This window comes from Amblyomma mixtum, chromosome 6, assembly GCF_055824585.1.
Source record: "Amblyomma mixtum isolate Tamu chromosome 6, ASM5582458v1, whole genome shotgun sequence".
Taxonomy (NCBI): domain Eukaryota; kingdom Metazoa; phylum Arthropoda; class Arachnida; order Ixodida; family Ixodidae; genus Amblyomma; species Amblyomma mixtum.
The window spans coordinates 154,889,406-154,909,619 of NC_143017.1; the positions used below are offsets into that span (position 1 = coordinate 154,889,406).

The following is a 20,214-nucleotide window of genomic DNA, read 5'->3' on the forward strand; positions in this document are numbered from 1 at the left end:
CATATTAATATGAAATTAAAAAGACCGCCGTGCGATGTTATGAAAACACTGGTTGTCCAACCTTGGTGATAGTCCGTTTGCGTCTGTTAACATGCGCTCTCTCGAGGAAGCAAGTTCTATGTTGCGATGTGTTCGCCAAACGCGAAAATTCTCTCGCAACATATTCTTTTTCACAGTAAAAAAACTGCACTGTTATAAATAGCCTCTTGGTATAAGTCTTATTAGAGAGCGATTCTGATGAGATGAATGCGGAATTTGGTAACCAGGGGGTGCTGCGAGCGCCAGCTGAGTCAAAGCTGTATTGTACCAAGATGGGGACCTGACACTTATTGGCCGTTCAGCAGTCTTTTCCTTCTCATTGTCATGTGATGCTTCGGAGCACGGTTTGTAAAATTGCGTTCAAAGTGACGGTGCCAGAGGAGCAGCTAGCATTCGTGCCAGCGGCAGCTTGGTCACAGCGCACAAGACAGGCCCGATGAGGTCTGGAGCCACCTACTCGCCTTGAAGCCTGCGGTGCGCGAACAGTGTTCTTTTGTTTTCCCTATTCATTTGTGGTTGTGCAAGACGAGTGTAGCACTGTCATCGATATATTTCCCCTGTGTCTCCTTGCAGAGTTGTCAGAACAGAGGCAGCTCTTTCGGGTCCTCTCAGTCCGAAGTGGCGGCAAAATGTTTACTCGGAGCCACCGTCATCGATGTTCCCCCGTATTTGAGTACTCTTAGCAGTTGACCCGTGGCTAACAGCACCATGACGTTGCTTTGCTTGCGTCGTTCCTGCGGGGTGGACGCCGTCCCCGTGATGAGGCTGGTTTTGACTTTGGTACTCGTTGCTTCACAGGTACGGATGCTTTAGATGTGCTATATTTGACGTGGGTTACTGCTTTCTCACATCATTGGCAGGGCCATGCATTAGCTTTCTCATAGAATTCTTATGGGTTATAGTATTAGAAGTAGATATGCGTGAGTTTGATCAGGGTAACAAGGTCGGCTTACGTTGCTTAATCAGCAGGCTTTAACTGCTTGGAACTTGCCCCTTTGATCCTCAGGCCTCAGCCGGAGAGTATTCAGTCATAATGGCCGAAGCGGACAATGCGATACATCAGTTCTGTATGGTGTATTTCTCGGAGTTCAAAGAGCTGCCAGAGACTCCAGAACGAATGGTAAGTTTCTTCAGGTTGTGCAATGTACTACTTTTTTTCACATGAAAGCAGTTAAATTGCATCCCTGTTGGTCTGAACGAGTTGTCCGGCACTGCACGTCTCTTAATCACGCTTATTTTACAATGCAGCCTTACGTCCAAATGGTTAACCTGACGTCTCAAGATGGCTGCAAGAAGCTACAGTCGATTAACTTGCATGGTAAAGTAGCCTTGATAAGGGACAGTGGAAACTGCACGCTGGACAAGGTTGTTCTACACTACAAGGCTGCACAAGCGTATGGTGTAGTCATTTCAACACAGAAGAGCAGAGTGGTGAGCGCTTGCTTGGTGACATCTAGCTGTTGTAAATTTGTACAGCTTCTGATGTCACATTTACAGATGCTTTTTCTCTTTGGATAGGACAACATCATTATCAACAGAAATGACACACGGCACCTGGATCTTGTCGTTGGCTTTGTCACTGATGTTACTGGCAACAGCTTACTGGTGAGCTTCCTACGTGGGCAAGCCTGGGGCGCTGTGCTGAATTTTGGAATGTTTGCTCTCAGTAGCACACTTCCACGAGTACATCAAGCATGATGCCTTGCCTCAGTGAATAGCTTTTGGTGATGTCGGTTTCTGAGAGTGTGTTCTGTCCAATATATTTTGCCTAATGTGCGTACCAGTACTGCCTTCATCATGATTAACGGGAACATGGAAGTACGTGCTGTCACATACTATCATCGAATTCTAACAGGGCGGCGAGGAACCAGCGTATATGCATTTACCGTGTCAGATGCATCGGAGCATCTTTTGACAGCTTTTGGAATGCCTGCATAAGATCCGGGTTTGGTCCATCGGTGTTCCTGCTCAGATCACAAATTCAGACTGAAGCAGTGTGAACAGGGACATTTTAAGGCTATCAGGCAATCGGCAACTAATTATCAAGGAAAAACGTGAACTGTAATTATTTTTTTCTGAGTAGCTTCATTGGCATCCTTTTCAAGTGCTTTTATTTTTTCCTCGCTTTAGGTTTTTTTAACATCAGGAAATTTGTAATGCCATGCTTTGTATTAGCTAGTGTTCTCACTGTATTTTGTTCAGTGTATTTAATACACCTGATCAGACCATTACGTCATACAGTTGCCAATAGAAAATCTGCATATCCAGAAGTTTATTCTGTGTTAAGTTCCACTGCTGTAAGGCTGAAAGTAGCTTTGCTGAAAAGGATTGCCTGAGAGCTTTATCACAAAGGCTGGAGACTCCTATCATTGTTTTTTTTGTCAGAGACACTACTTATCATGTATTTCACTCTGTTTCAACAGTGAAAAATGGCGTCCACAAAGGCAATCATTTGCAAATATGGCCCTTGTTGGGTTTGTGCACATTTGCTTGATGAAATATCTTCAAAGTGCCGCAGACAGCCAGCATTCTGACAAATTTTCATGACCATAATATGCACATTTACGATGATATTTATAATTTTTATTCGCCATTATGCAAATGGAGATGAGAAGGCGGCAGGAAAAAGCTACTGATGGACAGTTTGGCGAGCCTATAATCCCTAGTTAGTTAATTTTGTCAGGAGCAGCAAATCATAGTGGCATGTATAAGAGACACACATAAAATGCCACAAAATAAGGCACATATCAAGCTAAATTGTGATATACATGGGACACTGATCATGGCCTGAACAGAGACATAAATTCCAGTGACACAACATGTAACACAATTATAACATTAATTGATATTAAGGAGCATTCAAAGTTAATTCATATACACAAGACAAAGAATGTGGTACAAAGAACAAAATAAATTGGTTATTTTGAATTAAAGGCATTCAAAAGAGAGGGTAGTATGCGATAAATGCTGTTGTCTGGTATAGAGACGAGGGGCTGGAACCACCTGTCTCCATGCCTAATTTAGTAATGTAGTAATTTCCGTTTCTTATTGTAAGAGTTTGCCCAGTTTGCCAATCGCACGTGATTAGTAGGGCCCGGAACTTTAGGCATTTGCCTAAACATGCCTATAAATGCCTAAATGCGGGATTTTTGCACTTGCCTGCTTTTTTGTCATTTTTTAGGAAATACTTACTATTTAACCGTAGTTTTTGCCTATAAGTGCCTAAATCCGGCATTTCGGTCCTCGGTGCCGTTTTTCAGTTTTGAGACATCTGTCTAAGTATGATGAAAGGAGCGCGCCTATGCACTCACAAAAGGCGCGGGTCTCGCCGAACGTTTTTCTCGAAGTGTAGCGTGAATGTAGTGTAACGAAATGTTTTTCTCGAAGTGTACCAAGAGGCGAGTTTGGAAAGAGGCCTGACATACATTAGTGCAAACTACTCAACACTGACGGAAAGGATCACAAAGTTGGAAAAGGCTGGACACTGAATAGATGAATCATTGAAGGTAGTGGCAGAAGTACCAGCAGCACTTCGAGGACTGGAAGTAAAGGGCGCTACTGCTTCTACGAAAATGCAACAATTGGTAGAAAAAATACATGCCTAGAAACAATTTCCCAAATCAGAGAATTTCTACGCGGAGACGATACGGCCACATCACCTGAAGGCCTGAGCCCTTATCAACTCATGTTTTAGGTTCGCGCCACTAACTTCATGTGACGTCGAAAGAAGCCTTTCAAAGTACAAAGCTATGCTTAGCGAAAACCGAAGGCGCTTCATGTTCGAAAACCTGAGAATGCGCTTTATTGCTTCAGTTGAGGACTGCGTACGCTCCGTGATTGACTGGCGGATCTTGTACTTATGAATAAAGAGTATTATTTAAGGCGCCTATTTCTGCTTTACAGCGCCTATTTCAGCATTTTTTAGAGCCTAGATGCCTGCCTATTTCGGGGTTCTTTAGTGCCTAAATTTCCGGGCCCTATTGATTAGGTTTCTGAGCCCTATTTCATGCATTGTGCTGATGCTACTTGCGATAGGCACCAAGAGTATGTCAAGTTCACTCAGATATGCATTAAAATCAAAATTAAACATGTTCCCTGCATTGCTTGCGTTGATGCTTGTATGGCTTCATTGGGAAAGCTTTTTGTACCCTTAAAATTTGGGTCTGTCTGCTCCTTTAATCCACTCTTGCTTACATTGGGAGACTGGTACCTTTTATTTTATTATCTCCGTACTGTTGCTTGCTCCTTGAACCCACAAGACATTCTGCATGCCCTTAGCTTGCTTGTGATTCCTGAGAATGCATACAGTGTCTGTGCTGTGTGCTGAAAGCTTGGCCTGTGCTTGCAGAGCTTGATGAAGCCCAAGGAGCCGTTGATGACAAAGCTATTTACCAAGAGGAGCCTGGCATTTGACTACAGCCTGATTATCATCTGGCTGGTGGCAGTGTTCACTCTCGGTGTGGGCTCCTACTGGTCGGGGCTGGTCAAACACGAGATGTAAGCCTCCTGTGACTTTGCTCTTCTTATCAGTGCTAAGAATGAACGTGCTTCATTGCTGTAGATATTGAAAGTGTGAAGCGCTTTTTTGTTCTCTGCACCAATTTCAAGCAATGAAATGTACAGCCTCCCTGATTTTTAATAATATAGCGCGAGCGTCGACCGAACTGCTGGTCAGCGCCTTATAACGGCGATAAGCGTGCAACAAGGCGAGAGTTCGCGCACGCGCACGAAGGCAGAGGGTCGTCTGCTACGCTGTTCCGAGCACGAGGGCACACGCCCTGCCACAATATCAGTTCGCTAGATCCCGCCAAGCCGTAGAGCGCATGCGCATGATTAATATGTGAGACTGCATGAGACATGATTTCTTTCCCTCTTTTATTTTTGCCTACTACGGGAGGCCAGCCTGGCGATGCAAAGTTACGATAAGAAAAAATAAAGGAAAGAGAGTATCACATATTAATCATGCGCATGCGCTCTACGACGTGGCGGGATTTGGCGAACTGATATTGTGGCAGGGCGTGTGTCCTCGTGCTCGGAACAGCGTAGCAGACGACGCTCTGCCTTCGTGCGCGTGCGCGAACTCTCGCCTTGTTGCACGCTTATCGCCGTTATAAGGCGCTGACCAGCAGTTTGGTCGACGCTCGCGCTATATTATTAAAAATCAGGGAGGCTGTACAAGTGTCAACGCAACTTCTATCCTGTTGCCAGTTTTGAGTAGAACATGAAAATATTGTGTAAACTGACTTGTTACTTTTTTTTTCTTGGGTGAGCCTTCCTGATTGCTTCACAAAATGTAATGTTAGATTACCAAATTGACATGGTTACTTACAAATGAATGCGGGCTGCTATATAGCTTGTAGATGAGTGAATGTAGAAGAGTAAAGGAATTTCGAAATCCTCAAACAAACAACATTTTTTAGTGCGGCGGATGAGCGAATCACTGACTTCATGACCGAGCTCTGTAGGCTATGGAATGCAGATTACTGTTTGCCTGAACTTGTTGAACAAGCTTGGTTTAGTAGCAAACTTTCTTGCGAAAACCGTCTTGCAGCTACCAGCATGAAATCGGCAAGTGCTCCCATGCCAGCCATGTTGCGAGTGATGGCGAGGAGAGCTCGTTCCCAAAGTCTGAAAATGTGCTGGAAGAAGAGAGCTCGCTGGATGTTTCTCCCGTGCTGGTCACACTGTTCGTCATTTGCATGGGAGTCATGCTTTTGCTGCTCTACTTCTTCTTCCAGTACCTGGGTGAGTCGTGGCTGCTTTTAGCGCTGTATTTATGTCTGCATAAATGTTAACTCTTAGTCTCAGATTTCGCATATGTTTATCCCAAGCCTCTGGCAGGTTGCTTACAGTGCTGTGGGCAGGTGGGCTACTGCGTTGTGTGGCAACCTGCCAGCAGGCTTTATGGCTAACTGTGCAAAAACTTTCTGGCAAAAGACTATGGCTGCGAGTGCATTTGGAATTCGTGGTAGTACAAACAGATCAACTTCGCTGGCCGCTGGCCACTCGCCATGGCCGCAGCTAAACAGCCCACGGGTTTACTGCCTTTCTCTCGTGCTGTGCTTTGCTTGTCATCTTCACCAACTTCCATCTGTGTGCAATAGATCGAGAGCACACTGTTATTTCATTGCCCTTTTAAACTTAAACTGAAACCGAGGTGAAAACTAAGTGTGAGCGCACCTGATTCACATTTGCCTAACCACACTAAATCATGTCTTTTTTTTTATTTTCCTGAGTTGGGGGTTGAAAGTGGAGAGTTGAATTATAGTTGAGTGAATTTTCTCAACTTCAGTTGTCTCATGCTTATAGTGCTCAGCTATCACAAGCAGTTCTATGCTTCTTATGTGGGTCTGCAATCACGGAGCTTGCACTCTAGTAGGTAATTAAAACGCAATTCTAAGAAGTAACCAATGAGGCACATCGAAACTTGTCTCTTTCCAAGAGACATGATAGGACATTAGGCATTAAAAGCAGTACTGTGTGGACATATGGGATAGTGATTCTGCAAGAATGGGCCTTATTTTTCTTCCTTCATGATACAGTCACTGACTGATTTTTTGGACTTGGCAGTACCCTAAAATAGTCCGAGTAATTGAAAGATTAAAAAAATCAGTTTGCCCTGAAAAACGAGCCTGAAAAATAGTGAATTTTGGCTTTTCCATTGTTCCACTTGTAAGCGATAATACTAGCTTGCATTTGAGCTGGAGTCATGTTTTTGGGATATCTGTGCTGCACTCTCTGGTAACATAATATACAAAGCTGCCAAGCATCATGCTGAGCAAACCGTGTGACAAGCCAGTGCAGTAGTGCTCCGCAATGCATGCCCTTGGTCCTCTAACACATGCTGTGTAGTACAAGGACAGCATACGGTTTCCCTGGACAGAGGCAGTTGCAAAGATAGAGAGAGGGGGGGGGGCCATGGGAAGAAGCGAGCTCCTTTTACTCCACACATCCTGATCTGCACACGATCACACATCAGTGTGATCGCACAGTTCTTTTAGCCCACTCATTGTATAGGGGCTGCCCCGCTGGGTACGAAGAGAATATCCATAACGTGAGTGAGGTATGAAAGCTGCTTAGCCTAGCCAAGCCAGCTTGTCCGATTGAATCTGATGGAATTTGATGGAGCGCAATGGAGGATGACACGGCGATAGCAAAGACAGTGCACTGAAAGCGGAGGAGGCAGGTACAGCGGTAACATGAAGTGTGGCCAGTCTCGAGGCGAGAGCGTGCTCCCCTCTAGACCAGCCATGCATGAAGGCAGGTTGCACATAAGCGACTCGCAGCACCTGAGTAGTGCACGCCATCGTCTGCTCGCTGATAACTTCACCGCTAAGGTATGCGTCGCTTACCAGAGGTGGTGCCAGAGTAGCGTGCGCTGTAAACAGGGTGGCCGTTTACCCAAGGAGAGGCGCATCGGCAGCGAACACTGTGCGCGCTGCCCAAGTCAAAAACCAGAGCTGCCTCCAATCAGCACTGCTTGTTCCGTATGCGGTTGCCTACGGTTCGTGCACCACTGTAGCTGCGCTGCTGACACGAAAGACGCGGGTTCGATCCTGGCCGCAGCGGCCGAATTTCTATGGAGGAGAAATTCTAGAGGCCCGTGTGCTATGCAATGTCAGTGCACGTTAAAGAACCCCAGGTGGTCGAAATTTCCGGAGCCCTTCACTACGGCGTCCCTCATAACCTGAGTCGCTTTGGAACGTTAAACCACATGAACCAACCATGAACCAACCAAAAATCGCGTAACCAAGAAGCGTAATCATCTGCCAATTTTTTATCTGAGAAATCTAAATTTTGGACTACGGGAAGTCTGAAATATTGGTTGCAGATATGAACACATTGCTGTGACTGGCATGATGGTTCTCCAACAACGTTCGAATTATTGTAGTCCTAAAATATGGACAGCTACTCTGTGCATGGCGGCCCCACTAATGCCTGTGAACAGGCATGAAGAAGAGGAATGAACGTGGTGTTGAAAAACAATTTTTTTTGACCATCTTGATGCCTCTGCTGCATTGACTAATAATTGTCTTTATCTTTGTGCTTTTATGTCGCAAGAAAACTTACTTGGTGTCGACCTGTATTCAGATCTTAAAGTGTGCAAATAAATGTGGCAGTGCAGCTCCAAATGAGGCATTAAAGAGAGCCATTTTATGTGCCACAACAGAAATAAGTAAAGGAACCAACAGTACTGCGCTTCTCAAGAGATATTTGATTTATGTAAACACCTTTTCGTTTCTTATCTCAAGTGGATGGCGCGCAAAGGTCATGAAGAAATGACAAGAGCGGAACTTCAGTAATTCGGATTTGCTTGATTTGAATTGTCAGATGATTAAAACTTTCTCAGGTCTCATCAGAGTTGCACATATTTTAATGGGGAGAAACATCGGTTGATTCGATCATGCAGACAGACTGAATGGTGGGTTCGAACAAGAGTGTCGTTGATGTAAGCTGCTCATAGTGAAATTTTGCAGCAGAAAGCTGTTTCAACATTTTACGAACTGCTGTGTAATGATGCCAGGTGTGTATGTAGCAATTTTAATTGAAATCTAAATTGAATTGTTTTCTCTTGCAGTGTTCTTCATCATTGGTATGTTTGCCTTGGCATCTGTGGTGTCTGTTATTGGTGTGCTGGAGCCTCTTATATACAAGATTCCAATAGGGACAACAAGGTATGTGCACAGACCTATTGCATGCAAAATTTCTATTCATGACTTATTCAGGTGCACGTATTCAGGCTTTTAATGACAACAACAAATGACTTTGCTGCTTTAACAGAAGTCTCTATAACTGGCCTTCGCAAATTAAAGCTTTAGCCTCAATGGGTGCAGTATATTCTGAGCCGGGTGAGCGCGTGTATAGACCAACACCGATCTATGACTTAAGCAAGATGCAATGGCACAGCTTTGCTGGCTGGGGATGAAAGCTGTGGTTACTCCCCTAGGTACATGCATAAAAATTTTGAAAGCAATTTGCTGATTTGACAGTGCACCTGTGGTGCCGTCCCTTTGTGAAGAAAAGCAAAGCACCTCCTAGAACAGAGTGCAAAAGTGTGAAATGTCATTTCAAGGACATTGTACGATTTTTAAAACACTGTTATGTGTGCGTGGGAGAAACACGTGTAAAGAAAACTTTCCGAAATACTTTGTACCTACGCAAGCAGTGTACCTATGCAGGCAGCCATCTGTTTACAGTTGGTGAGTACTTTAAGAGTGCGGCAAAGCTTGTAACATCATTTTGAAGCTATCTTTTGAAAATGTCTTGTTAAAGGTGGGCTGTGAAGCATGATACGACCCCCAACGGGTGCTGTATCAGCTGGATGTTTCTGTGAATCTCATGAGCTTGTGTTGTTTGACATGCGGCCACATGCGCTGCATTTGCCCACTAATAAGTTTGTTCAAATTCGACAGCCTAAACAGTTCTACATAAAAAGGAATATGGCACAATGAGGGAATGTAGCATGCCTGCACCTTGTAGTAGACGGTGCTGACGATAACCCCCGGCCTGCTGACGATAACCCCCGGCCACCTCCAGCGTCCTTGAGTGCCTCCATGTTAGTAAACACAGTGTGTTGGTCTATACAAGGCATAGCAAGCAGTGTTGCTACAGCCTCCTCCCCTCCCCATCCTGCCCTGTCGTCATGCAGGATCCCACGCAACCTGTGCCCCTGCTTCCATGGCCCGTTGGAGGTGCGGCAGTTGGCACTGATCATATTCGCCATCTCGGTGTCAGTCACCTGGGTGGTACTGCGGCACCATCCGCAGTCATGGATCCTCCAGGACCTGTTGGGGGTCGCCTTCAGCATCAACATGCTCAAGACCCTGCGCCTGCCCAACCTCATGGTACAGTCTTCTATGTCCCCTGGTATGCACGAATGTTCGGTCCATGCCGTGTTCAAATTACCAACAGTTGACTACACTTGTATCTTAACTGAACAAATCATTTCATAGGCGAAGGTTTTCATGAAAACTGTTACAAATTAGGCTGTAGGTTCCTCATACGTAGCCTTGTGATTGTAATGTGAATGTGTGGCTATAAAGCCCTGTTAAATGTAGGTCTGTAAACCAGGTGAACTGTAGGTTTAACTTGATGGGATAGTGCTGCTGCTGTTTTGTAACAATTTTTTCTGCTCTCTTTTGCAGATTTGCAGTGTCCTCTTAGTGTTGCTGTTCTTCTACGACATTTTCTTCGTTTTCGTCACTCCGTTCTTGACCATGGTAAGTGAGTATTGTTCTCTGAAGCCGTCGAAAAAACAAGAAGTTTGTGATGATTTGGGATATTTTCTGCATTGGGGCAGATCTTATTTTTTTCTTGCCATTGCATTTGATTTGGTTAACATGGCTAGTGCCATGGACATCACTTACATGAACAGTATATGCCTCATCTCAGTAGTTCCTGGCAGCACTACCAAAGCTACGATGAGTGCACAGGCGATGTTCCGATGCTGCAGAATGTAGTGCCAGTATAAAAATAGGGATGTGGGTATACGAAATAGCGTGCTTTAAAGTGCGCATGGGCCAAACGCTATTTCATATTGAGCCCTAACGTACGCTCACATTACGTACGCTATTTCCAGGGTTTAGCAAGTGCTACTCTTACGTAATTTTGAACGACATTTCCAAAATGGCGGCCCCCTTCAAAGCAGGGCCCTCATCGTGGACTGAATTTGTTACCACTTTTTTCAGCACGTCCACTAGCCGTAAACTAGCCGCTGGGCTCTTGCCTCGTCTCATCTCGCCTATAACAAAAGATATGAGCAATAAATTCTCTTTATTTTTTATTTGAAGTTATGGTTTTGCAGCTTCTGTGTGTAAACCCTGCGGTCGGGCTAGCCATTCGTTGTTCAAGCCATAGGTGTGTTTGTACCTGTCTTCATTAGCCATTCTACACGCTGTCCTTGTCGCTGTAGCTTGTCCGTCTCTTTACGGACTCCCGCTGCCTGTTGGCTCTGTGTGTCGTGGCAGAAAGGCGAGAGCATCATGGTGGAAGTGGCCAAAGGCGGCAACACTCAGGAACAGCTGCCCATGGTGCTGAGGGTGCCCCACTTCAACAACGAGTCTCTTTCGGTCTGCTTCGGTCAGTTCTCGCTGCTCGGATTTGGTGACATCCTGGTCCCAGGTACGCCAATCTTCACGAATGCACTGCAACCTTAGCTGGTCCAGACTTGAGCAACTGCAATTGCTATTGCTGCCACTGATGTTTGTAATGGGGGGGCGGTTCCTGTCAAGCTGACGATTTTGTTGACTTTTTTGCCACACTCCCAGCATTATGAAATGGTGCTGAAGTAAACTAATTGAATTGAATTACTGTATAAACACGTGTAAGGGCCGTACTTTTTTTTTTTTCCAGATTCAAGGGCCAATTCTCGGGGTGCGGCCCATACATGCAATGTGCGAAAAAAAAATTTTGTTTTAAGTAAAAACGCACCAATCAGGGAATGAGCGACATTTATTCTACGTTCAGTTATCACTCGCGGAATATTTCAACTCTGAGCTGGTGCTGTGCTCTGGTGCACGCTCATCCCAAAAGAAGCTGCACAGCATGTCCACTGTCAACGCATAGCCATTGTTCCGCACTTCCATCACATAGCAGAGTAGCTCTTCTTCCAGTTCGGGAAACTCGCACGACTTGCCTCAGAAAGTGCACTTTTTGCACCTTGTGTTTCTCAATGCATCTGTTTGGTTGCACCAACATCGGACACACTTCTCGGCCACGTCAAATTTCCTGCCCGCCGCACACTTGCCACGTTCGAGTACTAACTCCCAGCCATGTAGCTATTAAGGTGCTTGCGCATCGTGCTAAAACTGCAACGCTCGGCGGCAGCACGCGAAAGCCACAACCACCACAACTACTACAACGACTACGGTGAAGGCGCTAACACGCCACAAAAGGCTGGAGCTGGCGATACCGATAGCGATGTGGATAACGGGAGGTCGCGGCAAAAAAAAAGGTTGACAATGATGATGATGACCACGGCCTCTGGCACCATCCATGGATGGCACTTTGAAACTCCTTGGCCTCCGCGATCAAACGCTCCACGATCAAGCGCACCGTTGCTCGCAGCCTGAGCTGATCGCGGAGGCCACGCGCATGCATTGAGTAGGCTATTCCCGCCTGGATCATGGAAAGTTTGGGTGCGGCCCTTACACGGATTTTTTTTTTTAACATTTCCATCGGGAAATCGGGGTTCGACCCATACACGGGTGGAGCCCTTACACGCGTTTATACAGTAAATAAATATATACTATACTCCATGCACAACTTTTTTGTTGATGCAGTAGAGGCTAGGTAGGCAGGAAAGGGAAGGGAAGGAGACAGGCTTTGTTCCTGTGCCATGTTGTTCATTGTTCAGCTCCATAGCCCTTTCTGCTCTGCGCCTCCCTGGCCGGAACAATGAGCGACGCACTCCCCATGGCATGCCAACAACAGCCTGTCTCCTTCCCTTTCCTGCCTAGCCTTTGCAGCATTGCCAAGAAAAGGCACCCCGGAGTGTAATGCTTCAGGTTCTTTTCCCACAAGTAAAAATATGTATTTGTACGGTTGCAGGTCTCCTGGTTGCCTACTGCCATGGTTTTGACCTGCTGACAACAAGGAGTCGTCTTTATTTTTTCACTGGAACACTGTGTATGTCTCCTAAGACTGTCACTCCTCCTGCCTTGTTACTCTTTGAACTGAAACTGTCTCCTTGTCGCTTGTTTGATTCTTATTTTGGTGCCTGGTGCTGTGTCAGTTTTTGGTTTTGCTATTAAAACAGTAAAAGCTCATTAATTCAAGCCACAAGGGGCTGCAAAAAATGTTCGAATTACCGAATGACTCCGAAAAAACATTCAAGAACTGCTTGCATCACGGTAAATTTATTTTGGGGAAAGACTTTGAAATGGTTGCTTTCCGAGATGAGAAGAGTGTGGCTATCTCATGTTTCCATTACTGCTTTATTGCGTGAATACTGTTGCGAGTGTCGGAAACAAAAGTGCTGCAAAATTATATCGTCCTTCCCAGCATCCTTCCCGGTGCAATGTGGTGGAGCGCCAATGCTACCACGTTGCACTCTTCACAAGCAGCACTGTCGTATGTGAAAAGGCCTCATCGCGCAAAAGGCGAAGCAACAAGAAGAAAAAATGGGGAAGAAACACAAGCCACTTGCCAATCAGTGTCTGAAGCCAAAGTCGTTGCTGACTTGCGCGACACTTGGAAAAGTGAAATCGAAACTAAGCGGTTGGATTGTTTGCAGAGAGGGGGCTGTCCGTTCGTCGTCACGCCTGCCATTGTAGAGATACGTGGGTGACTAAGCAGCATGAAATTCGGATTTTAATAAGGCTATTTTGACGACCTCGTGCTGAGCCGGTTGTACCTGGATGCAGCCTCTCTTTGGGAGCCCATTCGAACTGACTGGTGCAAGACCCATAGTGTCCAAATTAGCGAGCGTGCGATGGCATACACTTGCACACATACACACATACGTGAACACTGGCAGTGATCAGGCAGTTTGAATTATCCGGATTTCCGAACTAATAGATTTTGAATTAACGGGCTTTCACTGTATTATACAGTAGCCGACCGATATTTCGGACTCCAATAATTCGGACTAGTGCGATATTTCGGACTTCGCTGAGGAACCGTCGCGCACCTCATAGGAACGTGTACATTTTCACAACTGATATTTCGGACTTTGTGGAATCTAAACGTTCAAATTTTCGGACTAAAATAAACGCCAACAACATTGTGGTGATTGTTTTTCGACCGAAATTTTGTTATTTTCGCCTAATAGTGATTCGAGCGGGCATTGCTGTCACTACCAACTCGTTTGCCGCCACCGTGAAAGGTGCCATCTTGGATTTAAATGGAATCAGCTCAGCGGGCGCAATCGGACTGGCTTGGATAGACTTGGCAATTTGTTCTCCATCGTTGCCATTTGAGATAGAAATGCTCGCCATTGCCATCTTGAGATAGCAAAGGGTGCGCGATCGCATTGAAAACGGTACAGCGGGACAGCTGCAGCGTCCGCCGTGGCTTGGACGACGCACCCTGCGGTGCAGGGCAGCAAACGTGGTAGATAGGGGGAGGGGGGACTGCATTCGGAGGCACTCGCTTCCGCTATGTCTTCCCGTTGGTTTACCTCTCGGTCTTCGCGAACATCATTGTCCCATGCAAACTGACTGTTCTTGCTTCACGCAGCGAGTGCATTCATTCACGGCATGACTGTGTCCACGTTGCACTATTTGGTATCATGATGTGATAGGGTGCAGACATGAAGAAAGCATGGCTATGACTCAGATAGAGTCTAATATTATTCCTTGTAGGCGGAACATGGGAAGCAGTGATTTTCACAATTTTGAAAGCCGGTTTTTCGCAGAAAAGTTAATTTTTTTAAGTTCAGGGATTTTTCGGACTGTTCAATTATTCGGACCATTTTTTGGGTCCCGCCAAGTCCGAAAAATCGGTCGGCGACTGTACTTTCTTGCCTCTGGTGCAGATTTTTGTTTTAATCGTGTTTATCTCGCATTCCAAGAATTTGGTCAGTGCTTGATGCCTCTTTGTTTCAGAACTGTTCTTGTCTCACTCTCTGACCTCTTACTATTAGTAATTATATTAGCGTGCTGTAATAGCTTTTGCTGTTTCTGGTAAATTATTCAAAAAAAAGTTTTCTACTTCTCTGCATGGCTACTTGGCATCATAAAGGTGTCTTAGAGAACGCTATTATCAGGTGACTAGGTAACTTTGTCCTTCGCGGCCTGGAGAAAAAAAAGCATACTCTGCAACTTCGCTCATGTTAAGCAGCAAAACTGCAGTTTTAGGAATGAATGAATTAATTAAATAAATGTTAAATAAACCAGATAATACGTGCGGTTTTCATTGACATTCCAAACAATCATGCAAACAACCTGCCACTACCTTGCCTGTTTTGCAGTCTATGGTGTTGGGCTGGTGCTGACGTTCATAGCACTGTACCTGATGAAGACGCCCCAGCCTGCCCTGCTGTATCTTGTGCCAGCCACCCTGCTGCCTACAATCTGCATGGCATGGTGTAGAGGGCAGCTGGCTGACATCTGGCATGGTGTCAAGGTGGGATTCAATCCTGAAGGTTTACTTCTTCATATTTAATACTTCTAATACCACCATAATTGGGTAGTACAGGCCACAGGCCTTTTACAAAGGTGTCCTCTTGTTTCTACGCTGTGCCACTGGGATCATGCTAGCTCTGTGTATTTCCCGACTTTTTCATTGCATCTGATTCTCTGCTGCCCCTTGCTATGCTTCCATCAGTGTCAATGTTCTCACTCCATAACTAAAGAGGGGTAGAATGCATTACCTGTGTACTTTTCTTTGGAGGGATATTGGATTGCTTGCTCTTTATTTGCTTGAATCTGTCTGTGAGGCATATGGCTAGCACATAGCAGGGGTCAATTGGAACTTGAAGAGGTCTTTGTCCCGGAGGCATTTGTCCTGCAGTAGCGACTGTGGCGTGCCTTTTAAAGTGCATTGGCTTTGCTGTTGCCTCCATGCCAAACCATAGCATGGTGTAAATACTACATACCATCCAGTGCTTCTCCACATTTTCTGGTGCACTGGTATCGACTGTCTGCTGATGCCAATGAGCAAAATGGTCACCCCCAAATAGTGTGTCTCTAAAACAATGGCAGTATCAGTTCATTCAGACCAAGCTGAACTCAAACCGCAGCAAAAATTTTTTCCCTGTAAACAAGCCCTGAAAACGAGATGACATTTATTATGGAAGTGGATAGTTTGGGAATCAATCACAAAAATCGCCCTTCCTCGAACCGAAATTTGAAAAAGGGCGGCCATTAACAAGTTCCTGAAATGACATATGTGGGCTTTTGCAGTGTACTATATTATTTTCGACGGAGAGAAAAAAAAAAGTAGAAATGGGAACAATCGGAACCACTCGGTCCTTTAGCTGTGGCGTTTTGGCGGCTCGCTGCTGCCCCTGGAAATTGCAGCTAGTGGGCGTGGATGTACTGTGAGTGGTGCGAACAGCATAGATAATGTGACTGTAGACACCTGGCAGGTACAGATCTGGGCGCCGCGTTTCCTCCTGCTAGGGGAGTCCAATCAAACTTTTCTTAATCCCTGCACTGTTGACTGGACCAAAGCATTAGCTTGAATAAAGCATAAGTTCTTGGCAAGTTTGGATTACCAGCATTCCACTGTAATAGCACTTGTGTCATGTGTTCCGTGCTTGATTCTCGTGCAGCCCGTGCCACTGGCACTGGCAGGGGGCCAGCCCGCGCTCACTCAGGCCACAGTCATCCCATCCAGAGGGGCAGTAGGCAATGCGAGCACCTCCTCTCGGCCACCATCACCATCTGCTTTCCAAGGACCGATCAACTCAAGCCCTCCAGGAACACCGCGATCGGCAAGCCCAGCACGCCCTCCAAGCAGCAGTGCCACATCACAGCAGCAGCCAGGGGCTGCCACCTACTACACCCAGCCAAGGACTTCGCCGCCACCCAGCCCGGGTTTCACAAGCAGGAGCTCGCCCGGAGCCCGAGCTGCTAATGCCCAATCAAATGCACGTGTTGTCACCGCCGCCAGTGTGCCTCAGGCAAACACTCCTCTGCTGAGCGCTGCTCAATACCCCCAGCCAGGGAGTCAGGGCCAGTACTGGGCAGGGGCCCAGGACCACTTTGTCAATGCTCCTGCAGAGGTAGACAGGTAGCAGCCAGGAAGTGGCGGAGGTTGTCTGACGCGGTCTCCCCTTGAGTGAGAACTGGGTCCGGGAGAGCCCTGTGGCATGCTTGTTGTTGTTTATTTTATCTGTCATGATGAATAGGCTGCTGTGATGAATTGAGGAAGCTCACAAAGCAAAATTAAAAAAAGCTGGTGCTCCCAATTTTTGTCATGCGTGCACTCACAATTCGACATGGAGCCACTCTGGCTTAGCAGTGAAATTCTTCATACTTTTCCGATTGACTGCACCTATGTGAAAGCATGGAGGGCTGCCTGTTGAGAAGCAAAGCAGACAGCTTTTTTTTTTTTCTTGAGATCAGGTTCAAGGTAAACAGCTGGTTGCATTAAGCGAGCGTGCCATCCCTGCTCTCTCTCTAGTTTGGGGGCGAGGGGCAAGACAGGGTTTTGACATTTGTTTTGACCAGGGTCACTGGGTGCCAATGGTGCCTTTGGTGTGCTCCGTCCGTCCTTGCAACTCTGTCTTCAGGGGCTGCGTGTTTAACAGCGCAGCTTCACCCAAGCGGGTTGTGCAGCTCGTTTATGCGAATTTCACAGCTGCAATGCTGCGTGATATCCTCATGGCCATAGCCTGATTGTAACTGTAGACGTTCCTAAATAACTTTATACTTTCTTTTGCCTATGTCTTTTATGGACAAATTCTACTGGTCTGTTAGAGGCATTGAAGAAAACCTCTCGACTAAGTGCAGAGTCTGCACAGACCTTACAAATCTGGACCCAGCTGCAAAACATTTTCCTGTGCCAATCCAATCTACAGTGAAAGACAGATGGTTGTGAGTAGGCATGATATATACAGGCATACACCATAAATGAAGTGGCGATGTATTCCTACATGGCCACTGTGGCCACTAGACTTTTTCTTTGGCACGGAGAATGCGGTGAAAGCTGTAGTATCACTAGTCAGAACTAGTACTTTTGTCGAGTGGCATCAAAGTTCTGTCGTTTCCTTTTTACTGTGTTTATTGAGACCTGCACTGATGATTAACGCATTGCTGCATTAAAGTACTCCTCCTGCTCAAGTAGATTTTGTCAATAAAAGTGAGCCAAAATTATGAGCACACATTGCAGCCATTCATTATTTTAATGCAACCACTGCAGGAAGTGCGAGCCGAGTTTATTGTTTTGAATTGACCAGCAAAATGTGTAACTTTGCATTAAGTTAGCCAGTAGAATTCCGAATTTTTTTTCTTTCCATGAATTAATGTTTCATAAGCTTTGTGGTAAGATGAACACATTTTGCAATGGTATGTGTGTAGTACTGAGTCATTAGAATTCTTGTTTGAATGCACTTATTCGTATAATGTATGATTTGATTTCACCATAAATGCCAAGAAAGTGCAATGTTTCTGAACTACAGGTTACCCACGCGATTATGTGCTTATAATTACATTTTCTTGCATGACTCTGTACAGTAATAAATCTCATTGCTTAAAACAGATTACAAGGCTGTTTAGTATATTTAGTTGTGATAGAAGCATAGCCTATGTTATCACTAATATGTGTGCGTATATGTTTAAGCTGCACTGAAGAGGAGTACCTTAAATATTTGCTTGCTTTGAGTTTTCTCATTGAGGTGATAGCACAGCAGTGTTACATCTTGAAGTGGCATAACCACATTGTGTGTGCCAAGTTATAGTGTTCAAATTTCATGACGCTAATGTGGTGGTGGTAACTATCAGGCACATACAAATATTTACACGTCAGCTGTGAGTAAAATGTGTAAAAGTCACAATTTGTATGGAAACATGTCATTGTAGCACAGCACTGGTGAAGTATTTCGAGGTGTACAGTTGAACCCTGCCTTTAGATATTCATGTTATAGTATCCTACAATGAATTCACTACCGCACTTGTGAGGACGTACTACTGATTAATTCTGTTATCTTGACTCTGCTTTGCATTTTTCTACTGGCAACAAGTCCTTTTCACTAAGTGTTGGATGACTGACTGCAAAAGAGAGCATTCGGTGAGCTTGGTTCAATGCTTTGTGCGTGCAAGTGCAGGTAAAACCTTTGAAATCTTTGAAAGAGCACAAGAAAGTTCCTTGCTTTTTATTAACTCTCTCACTTTCACAACCTGCACACACATAAGACTTGGATGAGACGCATTTATAAGGTTCCTAACTGGGTTTGCATATTTACACATTGATACTGTGCACAGTGCTGTAAAATATGAGCGTACACTGTTAACTCATCGGAACTACTACACTGGCTCCTAAAAATGATGTTATATCATGACCTTTGCTGCTGTTGCATAAGTTATTGGGTATACTGAGCAGTGCGGGCGGTTATAATCATGGCTAAATTTATTTTAACCACTCTGTTGCGTTCTTTGTCTTGGTCAGTTTGAAAACTGCAAGTTGTCCACCATCATGTTGTAGCATTTTTCTGCTTTATTTTCTTGTTGCATCTTATTCCTGTTGATCTAAATAACAAAGGACCTCTCTGACTGTGGGACATAGCGGTTTTCCTGTTGTACCCTGCTGTAACATAAAAAATTGCTTTATAGTTGCCTTTGGTTGAACAAATCTACAACACTTACTCAGGTCAAGTGTTACCCTTTATGTCAAGTGTTACCGTTTCTTTTTTTTGCCTGATCTTTTATACATGGCCGCATGAAGCTAGACCAGGTGGTACTGACAATGCTTACTGGAGATCATGTAAAACTTCGGTGTTTTTTAACTGAACAAGACTGTCTATTTCAAGTGAGGCTGCAGTTTGGTGTGCGGACTGAATGAGTGAAGCAGACATTCAAGTCTGTGGTCACAGTAAACCCAAAATTCTCAGGACACGAGTAGTCCATGTAATTTGTTTCTGTTTTGAATGGAGTGACTGTTTTTACAGCTTGTTCACAGCTAAAGCATGAATGATTTGTTCTTTTTTTCCTGCTTCCTAAATACGTATTAATTTTAATACCTTCATTTTATCAATGCAAAATGCCATTTTCATTGAGAAATAATAAAGTGAGGTGGCTTTACATTGTTGTGTCTGCACGTCTGCTTTTGCTGCACTCGTCGTGAAGACGGAGGTGACATGCTCATGGTGATGAAATGGCACGTGCAGAGCAGATCACGCTTTTGACAACTGTCATGCAAGATTTTGAAAACAAAGGTGTTTCTGAAGAGGATCATGGCCATGTTGGTTATTTAGCCAGTGTCATCGTCATAGTTTAAGAATATTTCATGGGTGCCAAATTAAGTGGCACAGCCCTTAGGTGTTCCTTTCCTTCCCAAAGGTGTGCAAGCTTTCAGATGCTGCAAAGGCTTTTTCACCAACCATGGCAGGATTTCTGCACTAGATGCTGAGGAAACATATGAATGGATGTCGCTTTTATGAGGGCAGTGGAATAAAGGTGGACCTGAAAGCATGCATGATGAAGCCCATTCAAGTGGCAGTGTACTATGAGCTTGTAAGACACAAAGACACTTAGAACAGATGCACTTTTTCAGGAGGTGTTCTGGAGGTGT

General features: G+C 45.1%; 1 protein-coding gene across 1 annotated transcript; it reads left to right on the top strand.

Moving 5' to 3' along the window:
* Positions 1-256: 256 nt before the first annotated feature.
* On the top strand, positions 257-19,726 carry LOC149340873 (signal peptide peptidase-like 2B). The gene is made up of 14 exons (XM_089549797.1): positions 257-513; positions 613-837; positions 1,046-1,159; positions 1,288-1,470; positions 1,558-1,644; positions 4,388-4,536; positions 5,591-5,784; positions 8,618-8,714; positions 9,689-9,884; positions 10,185-10,259; positions 11,007-11,160; positions 12,589-12,666; positions 14,951-15,105; positions 16,256-19,726. The coding sequence occupies exons 2-14, from the start codon at positions 748-750 to the stop codon at positions 16,718-16,720; spliced, it is 2,037 nt and encodes a 678-aa protein (XP_089405923.1). The 5' UTR covers positions 257-513; positions 613-747; the 3' UTR covers positions 16,721-19,726.
* The last annotated feature ends 488 nt before the right edge of the window (positions 19,727-20,214 follow it).